The sequence below is a fragment of the Malaya genurostris genome, chromosome 3 (assembly GCF_030247185.1).
Source record: "Malaya genurostris strain Urasoe2022 chromosome 3, Malgen_1.1, whole genome shotgun sequence".
NCBI classification, from domain to species: Eukaryota; Metazoa; Arthropoda; class Insecta; order Diptera; family Culicidae; genus Malaya; species Malaya genurostris.
Window position 1 is genome coordinate 175365131 of NC_080572.1, and position 21498 is coordinate 175386628.

Consider the following 21498-nt stretch of genomic DNA (forward strand, 5'->3'; position numbering starts at 1 on the left):
ATCTGAATTGCTACCCGTACGAGCCGGTGTTCCGCAGGGTTCGAGTGTAGCTCCAATCTTGTATAATATTTTCACTTCTGATCTTCCAAATCTACCCGTTGGTTGTCAGAAATCGCTATTCTGTGACGACACAAGTCTGTTAGCCACAGGTAGAAATCTAAGAGTGATCTGCAGTCGCCTACAAAGAAGTTTAAATATTTTCAGTGATTATCTGTCAAAATGGAAAATTAAACCAAATGCAGCAAAAACGCAATTAATTATCTTTCCTCACAAGCCAAGAGCTTCTTTTCTTAAACCAAACAATAATCACATTCTCAAATTGAATGGCTTGGAATTGACATGGTCTGATCAAGCTAAATACTTAGGTTTAACGTATGACAAAAAACTCACTTTCAAGGATCACATTGAAGGAATCCAGGCAAAGTGTAATAAATATATTAAATGTTTATATCCTCTTATAAACAGAAATTCTAAACTCTGTCTAAAAAACAAGTTGTTAATTTATAAACAAATTTTCAGACCAGCCATGCTTTATGCGGTACCAATTTGGTCAAGCTGTTGTTCCACCAGGAAGAAAACGCTTCAAAGGATTCAGAATAAAATTCTGAAAATGATTTTGAAGCGTCCTCCCTGGTTTAGTACAAATGAGTTACACAGACTCACAAATATAGAACCATTAGATGTAATGTCACATAATATTATAAGCAAATTCCGACAAAAATCGATGCAATCTTCAATTGAATCGATTCGCTCTCTGTATTAGTTAGTAAGTTAGTATATAAGTTCCTTTTCCCCATTACACAATACAAGTAAATCCCTACACAAAAATCTCAGAATTGCGGGAGCAAATGATGTCTTCATGGTAATAACCAAATCATATATATATATATATATATATATATGTATATATATATATATATATATATATATATATATATATATATATATATATATATATATATATATATATATATATATATATATATATATATATATATATATATATATATATATATATATATATATATATATATATATATAACAGGGCTGAAAAGTCACCACTTGTGGCTGAACACCCAATTTAAATCTTAATAATTTAATTTTAACTCATATTCCAATAAATAGTTATTAAAAAAAAAAAATAAAAAAAAATAAAAAAAAAAAATACTGTGTTATTCTTAAAATTATATTCTTCGATTCTTAAAAGAATAACCAAAATCGGTTTGATTGACCGTCTACTGATAAAAACTATCAATTGGAAAAGATTTGAGGTCGATTTAGAAATTATTTTATGGTTTTTCCCCATTTTCAGTTATGGTATACAATTTTTAACCCACTTTACCCAATATTTCCGGATCCTAGAGTCAGATTCGCAAGAAATTCAGGAATTACGTATGGGACCAAAGGACCTTGCAATTGAATCTAAGTTTGTGAAAATCGGTTCAGCCATCTCCGAGAAAAGTTAGTGCAAAAAAACGTTACATACACACATACGCACATACACACACAGACATTTTGCGTACTCGACGAACTGAGTCGAATGGTATATGACACTCGGCCCTCCGGGCCTCTGTTCAAAAGTCGGTTTTCACAGTGATTGCATAACCTTTCTATATGAGAAAGGCAATAATGGCATGCGAGTACAACTATGAAATAAAAACCGCGAAAAAGCCATCCCAGCGATGGGACTCGCGCCCGTAGTTAGCCCTATCCGGAGAAATCGTTTCACCAATTATGAGTCAGCATAAACACTTCAATTGCACTTCAACAATATAAAACTACATTGGGAACAAAATTAATTAACTGTATTCTTGAAAATAGGTTCCATAATACATAAAAAAATTTAAGCCATTTTCACATTAAACGATGATAAATAATTTTATTTAATTTTCGGTGAACTCCGTCCTAGTGCATAACTTTTTATAAACTGTATAAATAGCCAGAGGCTGCCTGATGACATTTTTACTGTAGTGGAACATATTTTTTATCATTCCGGGGTTAGCCAAATTTTGTGCTAGGGCACATAACCGTTTTCAATATGTTTACGTTTCGTCTTTGACTCATCAGTGCATAGCACATTTTTTATGTAATCCGGTGCATTTGTTTTGCATTAGCAAAACCAAACCGTGTAACCGAATCGACCGTGCTCAAACGATGAAATATGTGCCCTGGGCGAAAAACATCAACAACCGACCGGTTATCCATCGATAAAAGCGATAAGCACGAGCAAACATTCATATCCATATTGTTTACCACCTACCTCGATGAAAGCGCGTACTCGCATCAGATAGCTCGGTAGGTTCAGACAGACAAAGACAGAAGATACAATCAACAGCATTTTTGTGACCTTCATCTGGGAGTTCACGATGCGGTTGATTCCTGTCAAATAGGCAAGGAAGGAAGAGGTGCAGTTAAATGCCGGCCACAGTCATGAATTCAGGAATGGATTCGTTCACTCCTACCGGGTCTCTGCTGGAGCACGTTGTTCCGTCCGTTCGGATGGGGACAGGTCCTTTGCAAGCTGAGCTGTCTTCTAACGTCTAGGTTGGATGATTTGCTGAGGCAAACAAATAAGACCGTAAGAAGAAAAGCAAACATATGTAGGAAGTAAATTGCAGTAGTAATGCATTTGATGAATTTTCTGTTCCACAAATAATGGTTTTTAATTCCGTTCCTAAAGCAAACGGACCGACTAGGACGAGTATCAAGAAGCAGTTGAGTTTAGAACTCCATTTCCGACAAAGGTTGGATATCTGGTCATACGTGGTATCTTCACTCACCGGCGTATTAGCGTCATATTTCTTCGCAATCCTGCTACTCGCCACACCGTAAAACTCGTTATGGAGTTCAGCACTAGGATGATAGTAAATGGCACTAGAAATACGATTACAGTGTCGATGTAATTGAAAATTATCATCTGGGGCTGAAAATAGACAAGTAAATGAGAAAAAAACTGTAGTTTTTCAAGCGGGATTTCAATGAAGCTGTGCAAAATCAATTGAAATCTACTAGGAATAATAGCAATAAAATTCATAGAAATAGTCTAAGTTTTTTTATGTGACAGGTATCAAATGTGATAAATTAAAATTAAAATCATCTCTTTTGAGCTGCAATATGGATTTTTTAAACGTTTTTAAACAGATAACAGGTATATCTGGCTCGCATTCGAGTTTTGCTTAAAATAAATTTTGAATATGCAATCACTAGTTTATTATAGTTTTATTCCGATTGAATTCATGTGATTCAAATGACATGTGAATAAAAGGCGGGTGGGTAATGTCAGAGACATAGCAGGATGTCGTGAATACGAAAACAACTGGCACGTTCCTTAACACTTCCGAATATCAATTGGTTAATCAATTGTATCAATTTTTCTAGCATTCCCTTGCGTCACTACTAGAATCTGAAACGATGCACCTAAATTAAAGTTGTAATGTAATTATTAAACATTCTGATACACAATTAAATATTATAATATAACCAGTATAGCTCTTTATAATAATTTCTCCCTTCTACATCAACAATGATCTCTATTTGATTTGAATCAAAATGTTGGTCTAACCATATGGAAAATATATTTGTTCCGGCTAAGTTCATTGCTGAAATAAACTAATTATTCATTACATGTCAACCAAAGTTAAGTTAATGTTATCGGTAATGTCCTTGTTGATTCAAACCTGCTATATCTTTAAATCAAGAAAAAAAAATTTCTGGAAGCTTATTTGTGTTATGATACAGCTAAGTTTACTGTTTCAATAAACTGTAAAAGTTTCATATCTTATAAACCAGAGCCCGTGCGTATAAACCAGGGTTTTTTTTCTCCCGCGGATAAAGTTTATACGCGTTTCATAAGTAAAATTTTATCTGCTTCTTCAATTCCGTAGGGGTTTTCAATAATTCAAGTGTATGTATTGATAATTAAGAGTATATCTTTGAAAATTGCATAACATTACACATTACATTTTACATTTTCTTTACACAAACATATTTGATGCAGGATCTCTATCTTGACCGGATTGATTGAGCACCGAATTTTTAAATGCTATGAAAAATAAACAGGGCTTTAATTTATGTGAATAATTCGATCGTTCAGCGCCAAAACTGCTAAATTTCTTCAAAAATTAAAAATAATTTCAGTAGTCTGAGAGAAAGTAACTCTACATTAAAATTTTTTGAAAAGTTTGGCATAAACGAGCATCAAACAGCCCAACTCCGGACTTCGTCGGATTCCGGGTATGTAGGTTATGAAAAAAATTAGTCGGGTATGGATTGAATAAAGGTTTAGGTCCAAAATTGAATTCCGGTTCAGAGCTCAATTAAGAGTTCATGAATTCGTATTCGAGTAAAATTCCATCAACATTTTGAAACATCAAAGTAATTTAATTGAACGGTGCTTCTCAGAACCAGTAAATTCATCCCAATGTGCCTTCCGTGGAAAAAGGCAATTTTTACATTCGTTAGTTTCAAGATTAGTTTGTGCACCGTTCGCATCGAAGTAGTGGCAATTATTTTCATAAATATCCTGCAGCAGTAAATTTTATTTATTTTTTATTTATTTGTCTTCGATTAGAGTAAAAACTACCGCACAGACTTCCTTTCAGTTTTTATAAGACTTCCTTTCAGTTTTTATAAGATCCCAAAGAACTAAATTAATTTGTGCATGAGTTTCACAATTTGAAGTTTATATGTCCTGAAAATCAATGAAATAAAAAATATAAGAACAGCAAGAGCGACTTGGACTTGAACGGAAAACCTGTGATCACACCGTAAATCCGTTTACCGATTGAACCACAGAAGCACACATCAGTTATGCTATGAAGTCATAACTTTGTACAGTTACACACAGTAGCGAAGTGATAGCCAAGTTAATATTACAGAGTTGTATATAAGATGCGACTGATCACAATGACATTAAAAATTAAACAATTTTTAGGTTCACTTAATAAATACAAATCATTGATGGTGCTGGATTCACTTAACTAAAAACTTATTCTAGCCAAGGCGCATAGTTTTTTTTTGCGAATGAAAAAATTGACAATTCGATTCTTTCATAATGATTGATTCTACCCTTTCCAAAAAATCTTATATGCTTGATGACTGTCTTGTCGGGAATAAGAGAACTTACAAACTTATTAATTTTATAAATAGTGAATCGATGGAACAGAAGATTGCAAATAGTTTGACATTAAAAATGCCTTACTCTTCACTATACGGGGCCGGGGCAAAGATAAACTCAAGATGGAATAGTCTATGATTTTTCATATACCATTCAAATTGGACCTCTCAATGAAATTGGTTCACCGTCAGTTGCAGTTTAATTATTATTAGAAACAAAACAACAAGCGTGGAATCGCTATATGCGTCGTAACTATGACAATGTTTGTTTATGTAAAATTAATCTTAATTTGCAATATGAAATAAATCGCGGTATTTTGCTGCATATCGAGTGGATATTGAAACAGGAAAGCAAGAATCAATTAGAGTTATTACTAAGAATTTGTATAATTTGATATATTCTTATCTCACGAGGCATTAATGTAAATGGAAGTAACAAAATATTGTGTGCGATATGTTTACATATGTTTACTTCCTTCCAAACTTGTATTGTTGCAATGAAACTTTACCGTCCTTTTCTAATGTTTATCGACGCTTATTAACGAAGGGTCTACAACATTGCATTATTACTAAGTTCACTGGTTCACGATTACTGATCCAACATTTTTGATGAACTGTATGGGACATTGTAATCTTGAGTTTATCTTTGGCCGGGGGTCAATTAATAGTTTCAAAAATAGCCGCGTAACCTTTTTGCGTCATAATTTTGAACGATAATAACTCAGTCATTTGTTGATGGATTGACATAATTTAACAACCAATCGATTCGGAAACTTTTAACTTAAACATGTATGACAACGTCGTTTCAGTATTTCAATAGCCTACTATTGAATGGTTAGAATTGACCTATGTTTTCATCCACCAGTTGACCAAATTGACGTCATTTTCTTGTTCGGCATAGAAGGCTTTGCGTCATGCATAAAAAAAACCGCATGATTCTGCGTAGTTCGAAGAGGAATCTATAAATATATGCTGCAAATCATTTCTTGATTTCAGTTGATGCTTGCCTGTGAATGAAACAAGTAGCTCGTCCAGTGAGGTGATGACTAGATTGTATATGCGTTCGCTCGTTGGATTGCCGCTTTTGCTAACTCTTCACTGTACGAGGCTGGGTGTCAGTTTAAAAAACGTGCTTAATCCACCTATCAGTGAGATGATACCTTTTTTTATCAATCCGCATGTGTTTTTTTCATGAATATTCTTCGGTTTTCATGACATTATTTTAATGACCGTCGTTTTAAGTTGCAATTTGACATTTTAATCACTCATTACTCTATCTGAAAAGGTTACAATCGATTAAACTTTTCATGATATGTCGAATTGGTTTCCTCTTTAGAATATACGTTAATTTAAGGTACTTCCAGAGCCGGTATTCAGGAACCAGCATAAACCAAACCGATTCGTATGGCCATATGACGAATAAATTGCAATAGTTTTGAGTCCAACTTTCAAGCTTTTCGGGATTATCATCTTCTATATCGGTTTGAATTTTAAAAATTAATCCTCCTGTAATTCCAGAATCGGAAGTCAGCATTGAATAAAATTAATTAATTTTGTGTGGGACTATAAGTTTATTTTAATTTGAATTTTTTTCTGAAATTCGATTTGGCTTTATTTGAGAAAACGATTGAGCTTTGAGAAACGATTCGATACTGGAGCCGGAATTCGAAAATCGGTGTAGCCGAAGTCAGACAAATTCACCTGATTAGTTTACATTTGTTTCAATATGTTTAAAAATCAGTATAGACATCTTTGAGAAATCGTAGTACGAGTTAAATTGTTGGGTGCCTTCCGAATCGAAAACTGAATACCACTAAAACTGAAATAAGTTTATTTGGTTGTCGACTATTCAAATCAGCAAATCTTAGATGATTCTTAGATATCATTTGAATCTTAGATCGGTTCAGCCATCTACGAGGAAAATAAGTTACACAATTTTAATTTCGTTTCACATATCATCCTGTAGTTCCGGAACCAGAAGTCGGATCCAAACATAATTCAGGAACCTTGTTTAGGAGCATACGAATTTTCTTCATATTAATCTGAGTTTGTAGAAAACGGTTGAGTCATCTTCGAAAATAAGGTAAAAAATTGAGTGAAATTATTTGTCACATACGCATTTGCTGATCTCGACGAACTGATTCAAATGGTATATGGGTGCTTTGTTCTTCCAGCATTTATTGCTGTAAGCAGTTTAAATCAATATAATTATGAAATTGTTCAGAATTCGGAAGTACTGCCATCTTTCCAATATGCCATATTCGAACGATTATGTTGCCAAAAACGAACCGTGCTAAAATTGGTCCGAGGCAAAATGTCATGAAAAATAATGCTGTTCACAGTCTTTTTGGTACTTAGAAACTATTGTATGTAACAGTATAAAAAATCGTGTTTTACGTTGCTCCCAAGCCTTTCTTTGCCATACAGCGCTCAGAACATCTACTACTGGAATATGGGGGAAAAGTCGCTTACACAAAAAATTCGATATCTCCGTTAAAAAATTTTGACATAAAACTTCGTATAACTCAAAAAGTAAACATCCTATCTCAAAACCATTCAATAGCGTTCTGGGTGACGGGGAGACCTTTCATTTGCGACTAGTTTGATCAAAATCGGCCCAGCCATCTCTGAGATCTCGACCTCTTAGTTGACAACACACATACAGACACACACACATACACACACACAGACATTTGCTCAGTTCGTCGAGCTGAATCGATTGGTACATGACATTCGGCCCTCCGGGCCTCGGAAAATTTTTCGAAAGTTTGAGCGAATTCTACACCTATTTTTTATATATATAAAAAAGGTAAAAAAGGAAAAGTAACCGCGTGACCTTTTTCTGTCATAATTTTGAACGCTTATAACTCAGTAATTTGTTGATGGATTTATATAATTTAACTACCGATCAATTCGGAAACATTTAACTTAAACTTATGCGGTAACGTCGTTTAAGTATTTCAATTGCATACCTTTGAAAGATTGTTTTGAATTGACCTATGTTTTCACGAGCCAATGACAGTCGCTGTGAATGATGTCAAACTCTCGTTCGATTTGCGCAGTAATCTATAAATATTTGCCCGAATACATTTCTGCTTTAGTTTACCCATGACTTATCTTGATTCTCCTCCGGTTACTAGCAGGCCAACTTAGAACTATCGGCGATAGATTGTTCGAACCTTATTTGAAGCGCTTGTATCTCGGTGATTTTTTTTTTAACATGATTTGATTTTTCTTATTTAACATGATTTGAAAAGTTTAAAAATGTTTTAATTTGTCGACGGGTAGTGTGCATACAGAAATCTCCATTTACATACGAACAACGCGATGGCGCGCAAATAGATTCAGTATAAAGTTGTGTTATGATGATAATCATAGGTATTTGTTTTTCATTAAATGTTCCTAAACACAATGAACTATACCTCAGCATAATTACTTAAGCCCTATTATTGAACCAAACAATAATCGTGTAACCTAATTGCATAGTTAGAAATTGATTTAGAATCTTATAGAAGAGATCCAGTCTAAGGATCTTATAGAAGGGATCCAGGCTAAGTGTAACAAAAACAATGCAATTTAATGCAAATCGTTATGCAGTATCGATTTGAACAAGCTGTTGTCCCACCAGGAAACGCTTCAAAAGATTCGGAGCATAGTATAAATAAGTTCCCAGACTCACATATATAAAATTATCAGATGCAATAAAATGTAGTATTAGAGATAAACTCAAGATAAGCGGATCTGCGATTTTACATGTATCATTTGAATCCTCACTAAACTCGGGTCACCGCCAGTTTCTTAAAAACTACAAGTGTCTTATCATAAAATATATAAAATCTTTTCTAATCGCTGTTTATAAAACGAATAAGTTTGTACGTTCTTCTCTGTCTTGAAAATTATTCTGATATAAAATCGTTTCTTTTGTCCAGATTTATATATTTATAGATTTTATATAGAACTTTGAAATCATTATAACTGACTTTGATATAAAGGATATTTTCAAAAATTTTGAAACGAAAAATCAGAGTAAGTTTGTAATTTGCGCTGTTTAGTGCATCCACCATGATCTTTATTTTTGTATATATTATGGATACCTGAGAATTATTTCATTTTTAATGTAATCGTGCTCGGTCGTGTCTTGCATACAACCCTTCCAATTTTTTTCTACTTATAATACTATGTGATATAAGATTGTTATGATTCTGTATACATGAGTTTGTGCAACTTTTTTATATTAAACCTAGAATGCCACTTTAAGATAACTTTAACATATTTATTCTGAATCTTTTGAAGCGATTTATTTCTGGCAGTCTTAACTCTTTCTATGTGATCCTTGAAAGTGATATATTTGTCAAACATTAGATATTTTGTTTGATTTTGTTTTTGTTTGATCAGACCATGTCAATTAAGTTACATGATTATGGTTTAGGTCAATTATAGTAGCTATGTGCTTATGCTGAAAGATAGTGTCTTTGTCACATTTAATGAAAAATAAATATTTATGACTATAATATTATAATCATAACACAACTTTGAACTGAATCCATTTGCAAGCCACCGTTTTCTCTCGTAAATGAAGATTCCAGTATGTACACGTCTCCGCCGACAAACCAATCCATTTTTAAGCGTACAATATTGAAGTCATACTTTCGAATCAGGTTGAATGTTACAAATTCATTAACAAATCACCGAGATACAAGCGCTTCAAATGAGGTCCGAAAATCTATCGCCGATAGTTCAAAATTGGCCTGCTAGTTATAGCAGAATCGAAATCAAACAGCTAATTGGTATTCAATAAACTCAAGCGTGATGTGCAACAAACGGGATATAGCATCCACACACAGTGCAAAAGCGACTTTTCAACGAGCGAATGGATGTAGTTAGACTAGCAACCTTTTTCGTCCGCAGGCAGCCACCGACTAAAGTCCAAATTAAAGCATAGGCAGCGATGCCAACCCTACGGATTTATCCGTAGATCTACGGATTTCTGTCTTTTCTACGGATCTACGGGTAGACCTTTAAAAATTTACGGATTTCGTGAATATTTTCCACATATTAGTTCTCGGCAAGCTCGTCTCAAAAGAGTATGTACGAGTATAAGCAGACTTGAAGTCAAATCTACGGAAAAAGTGACATCACCGGGCAAAGCACATATTTATAGATTCTGTTTTGTTTGATTCGGAGCGATACTTTTTTCATGCATGTCGTAAACCCTTTCTACACCAATCGAAGCAGAACTGTTACTGTATGAAATGCGAGGTTTGAAACAACGATCAAAACCGTCCGCTGTGCGAGAGATATCAAAAGGATGACATCATTATAGCATGCTGTGATTAGTTCGTGAAAACATAGATCGATTCAAACCAAACTTTCCATGGTATGCTGTTGATATACTGAAACGACGTTGCCATACATATTTAAGATAAATGTTTCCACATCGATTGGTTGTTAAATTATATCAACCCATCTACAATTGACTAAATTATTATCGTTTGAAATTATGGCAGGAAAAGGTTACGCGGCTAGTTTTTCAATTGACAATTTTTGATGCTAAAATTACTTGAGAAAAGTGAGTAAGTAAATTTTTACACTAATTACCCTGTAACTCCGGAACCGGGAATCAGGAATCAGGAATCAGAACAAATTGGCTCAAATGGCACGTTCCCCTTGATATTTGGAGATTTGTGCCTTGCCATCAATTTGTTTTTAGCATCATTTTCCCGATATATAAGAGGGAAGGATTGAAAGGAAATGGTAAGGGTTGGACTAGGAGGATGGGAAAAAATGACGACACAAAAACACATAAAAGCAGAAGTAAATTCTGCACCCCTAAGGGATGCCGAACAATCTGCTGGGGATCACATCTGGTGGAAGCAGAAGTAAATTCTGAACCTCTAAGAGGTCCCGAACAGTCTGCTGTTAATAAAACCTCCAACCCCCGAGAGGATTTAGAGATCTTACAAAAGCGACACCATTCTGCACTCCCGGAAGAATGCAGAACGATTCGCAGTATGTACGAGCAGAAGTAAATTCGGTACCCCCTAAAGGATGCCAAACAATCTGCTAAACCCTATTTAAGGTGAATACAGAAAGGATTCATTCACTCCATGAAGAACGATGAATCCTTCTGACTATAGCTCCTTACCACATTGGGTGAGAAACGAGAGAATATCCTTCAATTTTAGCTCCGCATACACAGACTCAACCATGTATGGAGAACCAAAAACCCGGATACGAAGCTGCGTCAATGCGGGGCAGTTACATATCAGATGATATGAAGTACCGTAATCGCATTCACACAAATCACACGAATAATACTCAGCACGTTGAATAGTAGCCATGTGATAATTGAGTTTGCAATGTCCAGTCAGAGCTCTGACCAGAATACTGCAATGATGCTTGGAGTTGAACTAGTTGAAAGTGGTAAAGCTGGTTCAGGACCAACGAAATCATTCGTTGCACCAGCTCTAGCCAACTCATCAGCCCATTCATTTCCAGTAATACCAGAATGGCCGGGTACCCATAAGAAGTAAACAGCATTTGAAATGCTGAGGTCCTCGATTTGAGTTCGACATGCGATCACTAGATTAGACCGTGAGTCATTCGAACTGAGTGCTTTTAAGGCTGCCTGACTGTCGGAACAAAAATAAATACGTTTACCACAGGTCCTCTGCTGAAGTGCCGATTGTACTCCACACAGAATCGCGTAGATTTCTGCTTGGAACACAGTACAGTATCTACCAAGTGAATGAGACTGCTCCAGCCTCATTTCACGACAGTAGACACCAGCACCAGCACGACCATTCAACAGAGAACCGTCCGTATAACAAACTATGTGTTCATCAAGTTGTCGTTCCAGACAACCGGACAACCATTCCTCACGAAGAGGATAGCTCACATTGAATGTTTTGAAAGGAAAACTGCATGTGAGAATTAAGTCACTAGGAGCGAGTAAATACTCATCCCACGTAACCATTTGAGACCACAAGCGAGTGTGGCTGGTAGCATAATCTAATGGGTTACTGTTCCAAAGCCCTGTAACCCTAAGACGGTATGCACAAGATAATGCTTCTTGTTTTAGGAACACATGTAGTGGTTTAATACACAGTAGCGCCTCTAGAGCAGCAGTAGGAGTTGTCGTGAATGCTCCTGTCATCGCCATTAGGACCATCCTTTGGAGATGATTTAGCTTTGACTGAACTGTCGCGACTTCTCCTTTCTGCCACCATACAAGACATCCGTATGCTAAAATTGGTCTAACAATAGTTGTGTAGATCCAATGAATATATCTGGGTTTGAGTCCCCATGATTTTCCAAAAGCTCGTCTGCATTGGCCGAAAGCCATGCAAGCTCTTTTAATCCTGAAGTCAATGTGAGCAGACCAATTCAGTTTTGAGTCAAGAATAACCCCGACGTATTTAACTTGATCGACCACAGTGACCTCTGAACCAAAGAACTGCAACGGACGAGCTCCTGTGATTATCCTACGATGAGTGAAAAGCACCATTGATGTTTTGCCCGGATTTACAGATAATCCAACCTGACAACACCATTGTTCAACAGATCGAAGGGCTTGCTGCATTAAATCAAAGAGAGTGTTAATGCTTATACCGGTCATCAATATATGATAATCGTCGGCAAAACCATAAGTCGGAAATCCAAGGTTATTAAGTTTCCTCAACAAACCATCAGCGACTAGGTTCCATAAAAGTGGGGATAGTACACCACCTTGAGGACACCCACAGACACTCAGTTTTCTAATCTCTGCTTGCCGAAGCGATGAACAAAGAAGTCGATTGCTAAGCATTGCGTGTATCCAATTTGTGATACTTGAAGGTATGCCATGACCACGGGCTGCTTCCAGAATTGAATTGAAAGACACGTTATCAAAGGCACCTTCAATATCTAGGAAAACTCCCAAGCAAGATTGCTTTTGTGAGAAAGCTTTTTCAATATTGTACACAACATCATGTAACAGGGTTGTAGTGGACTTTCCACGCTGGTAAGCATGTTGCATTCCATGTAGCGGATGCACGCCCAAACTAACATTCCTGATATAGTGATCGACTATGCGTTCCACTGTTTTAAGAAGAAATGAGCTAAGACTGATAGGCCTGAAACTCTTCGCTTCCTCATAAGTGTCGCGACCGCCTTTGGGAATAAATTTGACAATTATTTCCTGCCAGGCTCTTGGAATATATCCAGTCGCAAGACTAAAAGTAAGTATTTTCTTCAAAACATGTTTGAAATGTTCATACCCTTTCTGCAGTAACACTGGGAAAACTCCATCCTTTCCAGGAGACTTGTACGGAGCAAAACTCTCAACTGCCCATTTGACCGATTCAATCGTCACAACGCTTCGAGCAAGGGCCCAAGAATCGTAACTACCTGAAAAAGTCTCGGGAAGAGCTGTCGGTGATGGATTCATACATCCTGGAAAGTGAGTGTTAAAAAGATAGTGAAGTACATCACCTTCATCAGACAAGTGTTCACCATCTGAAGTTCTTAAGAAACTGACATTAAAGTCCTTAGACTTCGAAAGTAACTTATTTAATCTGCTAGCCTCGTTGAGACTAGAAACATTTGTGCAGAGGCTTTTCCAACCACTTCGCTCAGACGATCGAAGAGCATTTTTGTAAGCCCTTCGAGCCGACACGAATGCCTCCGACCCATCTCTGCGTCGGTGGTTCCAAGCTCTTCTGCATAGTTTCCTTAGTCTAGCAAGTTCAGCATTCCACCAAGGAGTTCCTCTAGTAGCTCGCACAATCCGAAGTGGACAAGCCTCTTCATATGCTGCAACTATGAGTGAGTTTGTCTCGTCGACAACATTTTCCAAATCAATTGGGGTTTCAATTGTTGGTTGGTACCCGTAAAATCTAGTCGCCAAGCCCTCTTCATAGAGGTCCCAGTTTGTAGATTTGGGAGTACGATATGTGATAATATCAAATTTAACGTTTGAATGATCAAAGAAGATGTACTTATGATCAGACAACGAAGGTTCGAGCTCATCGGAGACGAGCCAATTCACCAACTCATGCGCAATTCTATCAGAGCAGAGAGTTACGTCCAAAACCTCCTCTCTTCCAGATCTCGCAACAGTTGGACGGTTTCCTGCATTGACTATGTGCAGGTTTGTACTGCTCACAAATTCCATCATATCAGAGCCTCTCGAATTTATATCTGTGCTGCCCCATATGATATGGTGAGCATTTATGTCACTGCCGATTACAAGCGGTAAATCACTCTTGCAGCAGTATGATACAACCTTTTTGAAGTCATCGCTTGGCGAAGGTTGGTTATGCGGTAAATATGCCGAACAATAGACATATTTCCTGTCTATGCCATCAACAGTCATACCAACTGTGACAGCACAAATATCCCGAGTTGTGAGCTCCGATATGCGAGAAACATCGAGAGCACTATTTGCAAGTATGCATGCTCGAGGCATTTCACGTGGATTAGTCATACCGCTCTTGTTGAAGGCAACAAAGACTGGGTTTAACAATTTTCCAACGTAGAAGTTTCCCTTTTGGAAATATGGTTCTTGAACCAAAGCTATAGAAGCTTTACCTTCTTGAAGAAGTCTGGATAGATTCATAGTTGCTGTACGTTTATGCTGAAGATTGATTTGTGCCACTCTAACCATTATCAATCAGAGTAACGAACATTCCACCTTCAGCACTTATCGTACAACAACTACAAGAAACCAAATATATTGGCTTATAATCGCCTATAGCGAACCATGTAAGGATTTTTTTAAATGTTTTAATTATTTAAATCCCACGAGTTGCGAAGAAAGAAGTCGTCCACTGTGCCAGAGCTTCGCTTAATACAGTAAGGGAAAATCCCAAGATATTCCGTTCACGACTGCATTGTTTAACCTCCTGCAGCCATTCAGCCATCGGCACGGAAATACACCTTGACTTAGGAGTTCCTATTTTTGTGGCCTTTTACGACATGGAACAGGAAACCAGTGGATCAATTCTTGGTAAAAAATAATTCCGCCGGATGCCACACGGCTTACCTGTTTGGTGGACTTATACCACCGGTACAGGTGGACCGTAGCGTTATTCTTAGCCAGTTGGGAAACCGCTACCGACACTACACGGCTATCTAGGCTGCTCAGAGAGGGAAGTTGACATTGATGGTCAACTTCCATGGATGGCCGAGCAGCCGGAACCGGGAGTCGGTTAGATATGAAATTCTGGAATTTTCCGTGGCGTTATAAGACCTTACATTTGAATCTTAATTTGTGCAAATCAATTCAGTCGACTCCGAAGAAGGTTAGTGCAAACATTCAATTTGAATCTAAGTTTGGTCAAATCTGTTCAGTCATCTCCGAAATAGTTAGTGCACGAAAATGTTACACGCATACACACCCATACACACATGGACATTTTGCTTATTCGATTAACTGATTCGAACAGTATATGAAACTCAGTCTTCCAGGCCTCGGTTCCAAAGTCGGGTTATCCAGTGATTGTATAAGCTTTTTATGAGAAAGGGAAATATTAATTATAGTTTTTCTTTAATAGCAGAATGGCCTTGAGACGATTAAAATCAACATCAGTATGAGTAATCAGTTCGCTTCAAATGAGATTATGAGATTGGGGAAAGTTACTCACAGAAACATAACCAGTTAGACTGGTCGCAGATAAAACTAAATAACATCAAACGGAGAATTACGACTGAAGGGTTTTACCGCTGGGATTACTATGGTTATTACTTTATGATTTATGTTTAGTTCCACATTCGAGAAAAAAATTCCACGTGGCCTGACGAGAGTTTTCTAATTACCTATAAACAAAGTTTGGTCTCCAACACATTCAAACGGTAGCAATTAAAAGGACATCATCAAAAGATTTCTTCCTGCTTCTAATTATACGTATTGTAAATATATCGCCACTGCATCTCTGGAACGGTAGCATTTAGTAAAATTTTTATTGGCACCTTATTTTAGTTCAACTTTTTTGTCTATTATTGTCTTTTTCTATACAAAGTTAATAAAATTGCTGGGCAAACCGACTTTCATACGGAACCTTGAAGAGTGGTATATTCCACTCAGCTCATAGTGTTATATACCATTCGACTCAGCTCGACGAGATCGAAAAATGTCTCTGTGTGTATGTGCATTTGAAAAAAAATCACCGCTCAGTTCTCTTGGAGATGGTTGAAATGATTACAACAAGTTTAGGTTCGTTTGAACGCTACTATTGGACATTAATCATGGCCAAAGATGAAATTGCTGTCAATTCTGATGCCGGAGATATAATGATATAAGTGACGTAACCTACTAAACCAGTTTTTTATCGCTCAATTTTCTCGGATTTCAAGGCTCATTTGAAAGCTACTGTTGAATTGTGGATCAACATATAATGGCATATGTGACGTTACCGACAAAACGCATTGTTTTTTCTCTGCTATGTTTTCTCAGAGATGGCAGAACCGTTTTTTACAAGTCTAGGCTCGTTCGAGGGCTGCTATTGAATTTTGAATGAAGTTCGAAAATCAAATGATTGTCACTTCCGACAATATACATAATGAAGACATAATAGTACAAGTGACGTAACCGACTAACCCCGCATTTGTCATAGGCGGAATTTTCTCGAAACAAAAAAGCTAACAATGTCAATCAAATTCGGAAGGGTTATTGTGAACATTTCCTGATGTAATCTTATTTATGACTTAACCTACAACTACCAGTATTTTTTAATGCACCAAAATTAATCAGAGTTGAAAGAATTGATTTCGAAATACTTGAACTCGTTTGAATGCTACTATTAAGTTATTAATTATTATTATATTATTAATAGTTACTAAGTTATTAAGTTATTTCTCTGGACATTCAAATAGTATAATTAAAACATAATTTTTACATTAAGATAACTAATTCAGAATACCATTGAATCCCATTAATATTACATACGTCAATACAAGTATAATAGACGTAATAATACAGAATGCAGATACAGATTTAGAAATCTGTAACAGATGTCTGAACAGTATCACTGAAGAAGGTTGTAATTAAATCCGGAAGACGTATCTGTATTATTACGTCTGTTATACTTTGTATATTGACGTATGTAATATTTATGGCATTCAATGGTATTTCAAATTAGTCATCTCATTTTACATTCCATTACAGTTCCAATTATAATTAGTGACATTGAGACAACTTTGAACGCGAATTTGATCAAAGTTTTGAAACACATTTATTAAGATTAACTCGACCAGCTCACAAAAATGTGCTTTCGTTGCTTATTCGATAACAGTCTCGTAACTGAAGGTATCAGCAATAAAGACTGTCCCAGAAAGTATGGACGCAACAAAAAACCGCTGCCGTTTCGCGATGTTTCAGAATCTATCAATTTTTATGGCTCCGTCCTGTTGTTTACACTCTTCTCTAACCACTTGTACAGTTGTTTATTCGTTTTCATTAGTTTGTTTCGAAATGCGTGGACTTTCAGCTGAATAACGTCGAAAAATTGTGTACAAAAGGTGCACAGAACGCGGATTGTCACTGAGAAAGATAACAAAACTGGAAGGAGTAAGTGAAAAAGCCGTGCGAAATGCAATCAGGAAGTTCGGTAAGGATAACACCTTTGAGGATAAACCGAAAATGGGTCGAAAAAAATGTCCTGCTAACTCTCAGTTGGATAAACGTATACTGAAGGCGTTCGAGCAAATGAAGGAGGATTCAGTTCGAGATATGACCAGAAAAGTGGGCACTTTGAAGTCGATTACAAATCTTTGCCGGGACCACAATATTATACGGTGCGAGAAGGCAAGTGTTAAACCAGTTCGAGACATCGATTGAAGTCGAAAAATTTGGTAAGAAAGCTATGGTCTGGCAAGCAATTTGTAGCTGCGGTAAGATTTCGAAACCCTTCATCACCATTGATTCAATGAACAACGAAATATACATCAAGGAATGTTTACAAAAACTACTTCTACCCATGATTCGAAGCCACAAGGATCCTGTTGTCTTCTGGCGAGATCTTGCTTCTTGCCACTACTCGAAATCAACGGTAGAATGGTATACTACCAAAAATGTCACTTTCGTCCCAAAAGACATGAATCCACCAAATTGTTCACAACTTCGACCAATTGAGGAATTTTGGGCACATCTTAGGAAACATGTCTCGGCACCCGAAACCATTCAACAGTTCGAAAAAGATTGCAAAAAAGTGTCAAAACTTGTCGCCAAGAAGTCTGTACCGAATTTAATGAGGAACGTTCGCAAGAAGGTGCGCCAGCTAGTCTACAATGGCTAAGTAGCAAATGTTGAGAATAATATTCTGTTGTTGAAATCTAATATTATCAATATATCGAATAAAATTTTAATATCTAACACTTGTGAATTATTTACAGCGAAATCAAAGTGCGTCTATACTTTCTGGGACAGCCTTTAATGCATTTGAACTTGACAAACGAACACTTTTGTAGAAAATTGTGCGTACAGAAAAGTGTGATTTGCAGGTTACGTCATTTATATGGTCACATGATTAGAACCAAATTCGTTCGCCATGAGCCTTGATACCGTACACACTAAACTTCATTCGGTAATTTTTTCATCTTTTGACAAGTTTAGAACAGCCGAACTACCAAACATTCTATTTCTACTGATATTTCAGGACATATAAACATTTTTTGACAGCAGTACCTTAAGGTACCGCTGTGGAGAAATTCAGCTACCGAAGTTGGAACAGCTGAGATCGGTAATCTGATTTTAGTGTGTATGAAATAACCCATGAGCTCCACGCTATCTAAGATTTATTGGAAATCGTCGCTCTGGCGTTTACGTCACTTACAAGATTTTATCTCCAGAACCAAAATTGAATGATATTTTGTCGCAATCCATTAATGATGGTTAATTCACTTCTACGATCATATTTCTGACACCGAAAGTGTCGTCCTTTTTTCCCTCCGAACTTGACGATTTAGCAACAAGTAGCATTCAAAACTTATACCGTTTTCGTTTATTGATCAGAGCAGCCCGAGAGCTGACCCAGAACCGCCCAAACAACTTTTGATATTTTGTTTTAGCTTTTATTTATTTTGTGGGGTCTCTCTAGATCGGACTCCAATCGCGTAACATAGTTTCGCTCTGAAAATTTTCTTGGGTCGCACTACGCATCCATGCGAGTTTGTTTATTTTTTCTTTTTTTATGAGTTGTTGTTTAGGGCGCGTACCACGTGTTCGTTTTACTCGGAGCCGGAGTCGCCCGCGTGTAGGTTCAAAAACGAAAACGGTATTAGCAAGTGCTGCTTGTCAGTTACGTCACTTTTACGATTATATCTCCAGAAGCCGTAGTGTCAAAAATTCGAGCTTAGAGCCTGATTAATGACTTAATAGTAGCATTGTGTTTTTTCGGTTACGTCACTTTTTATAATGGTAGAAGTGGAAAAAGGTGCAGTTTGTCGATTACGTCGCTTAAATGGTTACATCTCTCAGCTTTCCCGCTAAGAAAAAAAAAACGTCCAACGGAAGTATTTCGTTGCGTTGATCTAATAAGTTGTACCGTTAGTCCGATGAATGCCCAATAAATCGTCCAACAGGAGGACGATTTGGGACTTTCGTTTGCCGATTATTAAACAGACCGTTGAACCGAAAGCCGTTTTTATCGTTCAACAAACTTGGCAGATAGGGGTCCATTGTTGAGCCATTTTCAATACACGGAGTATGAACTACGTTGGGCTAGTTTTACTGAAAAAGTTTTTATCTACCTATTTTTTAAATAAACACTACATATCTGTAGAAAACTTCTACTTCGTGTAGAATATCAATACGTTTTCCTCTTACATGGAGAAAACACCCGATTTTCACACTTTCTCAGTGGGTTAGTTTAGCTTTCTTAGTCTTGCAGAACATGTGTGTGTCAAGTTTGAAACGGACAACATTGCCCAGTAGCGAATGATGAACGGGGACCGAACATCAACGAGATTATTTAGTTTTATTTCCGACGCAATTTGTGTTTGATGAAAATATTTTGTAGTTCTGCCAGGGAGAATTTCTAATGACAATCAATTATAGTCGTTAGGGTACCGACTTCATCTTTCCTTTGAGTATCGCACGGCTGATACGTTTCGACAACGAATGAAGTCATACCGGATGAACTACTTCGTAGCCATTAGTTTTTACCCCGACTCAGCGAAACGATGCATTTGGCATTTCACTTAATAGCGCCAGATGAATTTATCTGCTCGCTTGGTCGTGTTTTCGGCATCTTTTAAATTTAGCAGATTCCTTACACTATATTGAGAGAATGAATTTGTAATAAAAAAAATCCAGACTGACAATTCCAGCCTCAGAATATAAAGTAACCCATTTATAATGTAAAAATTCCAGCAGTCTATAACCGGAGAAAGGAGAGACTAGGTAGAAGAAAAAATGGATTTTTATGTGGTCAAAGCACTTGCAATTCGTTAACCAATTATCTGAGGTATCTTGAAGATGATTTTTCTGACTAGCGAAGCTGTTTGTGCGAACGTGATTTGCTGGAAACACGATCAAATCTCTGTTTGGTATGAGTCCAATTGGAATCAAGAAGAAAAATGGAATTTGTGTTGAACGGAATCCAATTCATTCGCTATTCAGAAGAGGCGGCTACAGATAAAGGCAAGCGTGGGTGATGTGTTCCTTTCGGATATTCTTCTCGTATATTCTGTTCTGTGAAATAGTTCAATAGGTGAAAAAATGTAACCTTCCTGGGAGAATGAAAAAAAAACTTTGATTTCTTTGAACATTTGCAATACCGAACGTGAGTTACGAAATCTCCAGTCACATGCATTTTGATAGCACTGTCCACAAGCTAGGTTGGAGTAGATCCAATTACTGAGACGAAATGCTTAAACATTATAATTTTCGGAAAACTGTAACACGAAACCAGTGACGGAGTGATACAAAGCCAACATTGGTTTTGTGCCGAAAAAGGCCAATGCGCCTAACGCGCCTGAACTTTGCCCAAAAAAATATTCAGAGCGATTATGAGCAAGCTCCGGGAAACAGAACTCTTCAAAAACGACTGGATTTAAAAAAAAAAAAACAATTCAATTTTTCAATTTACGACTAAGTATTTCGGATTTGGAAATTTTTCACATAAACGTGTGAAAGAAATTCGAACCAGCCGTGGCTCTACGGTTTTATTGCACTATATATCCACTAAAAGAAAAATCTAGAAAAAATACAGCTTCATTTCTTGGTTGACCGGAACTATAAGCCCATTCCAGAGTACTGCACAATTCGTCGAGTTTACTAGAAATTATCTATAAATAAACGAAAAGCCATGAGTAAGAGTAACAGAGGTATTTTGGCCCACTTTAGGATTGATTTTATTTTGATCCACTTTGTAAAACCATCCACCAAATGTTTCAAGCCGTGTG

The 21498-nt window shown here is 36.7% G+C and overlaps 1 protein-coding gene across 1 annotated transcript in view; it reads right to left on the reverse strand.

The window, feature by feature from the left end:
- Positions 1-21498, reverse strand: part of LOC131436458 (growth hormone secretagogue receptor type 1-like) — a 62789-nt gene that overhangs the window by 18425 nt on the left and 22866 nt on the right. Inside the window, exons 2-4 of the mRNA XM_058605186.1 lie at positions 2781-2923; positions 2463-2557; positions 2261-2379 (exon numbers count right to left, since the gene is read on the reverse strand). Coding sequence (XP_058461169.1) covers positions 2261-2379; positions 2463-2557; positions 2781-2923 — 357 coding nt within the window. The remainder of the gene's footprint in view (positions 1-2260; positions 2380-2462; positions 2558-2780; positions 2924-21498) is intronic.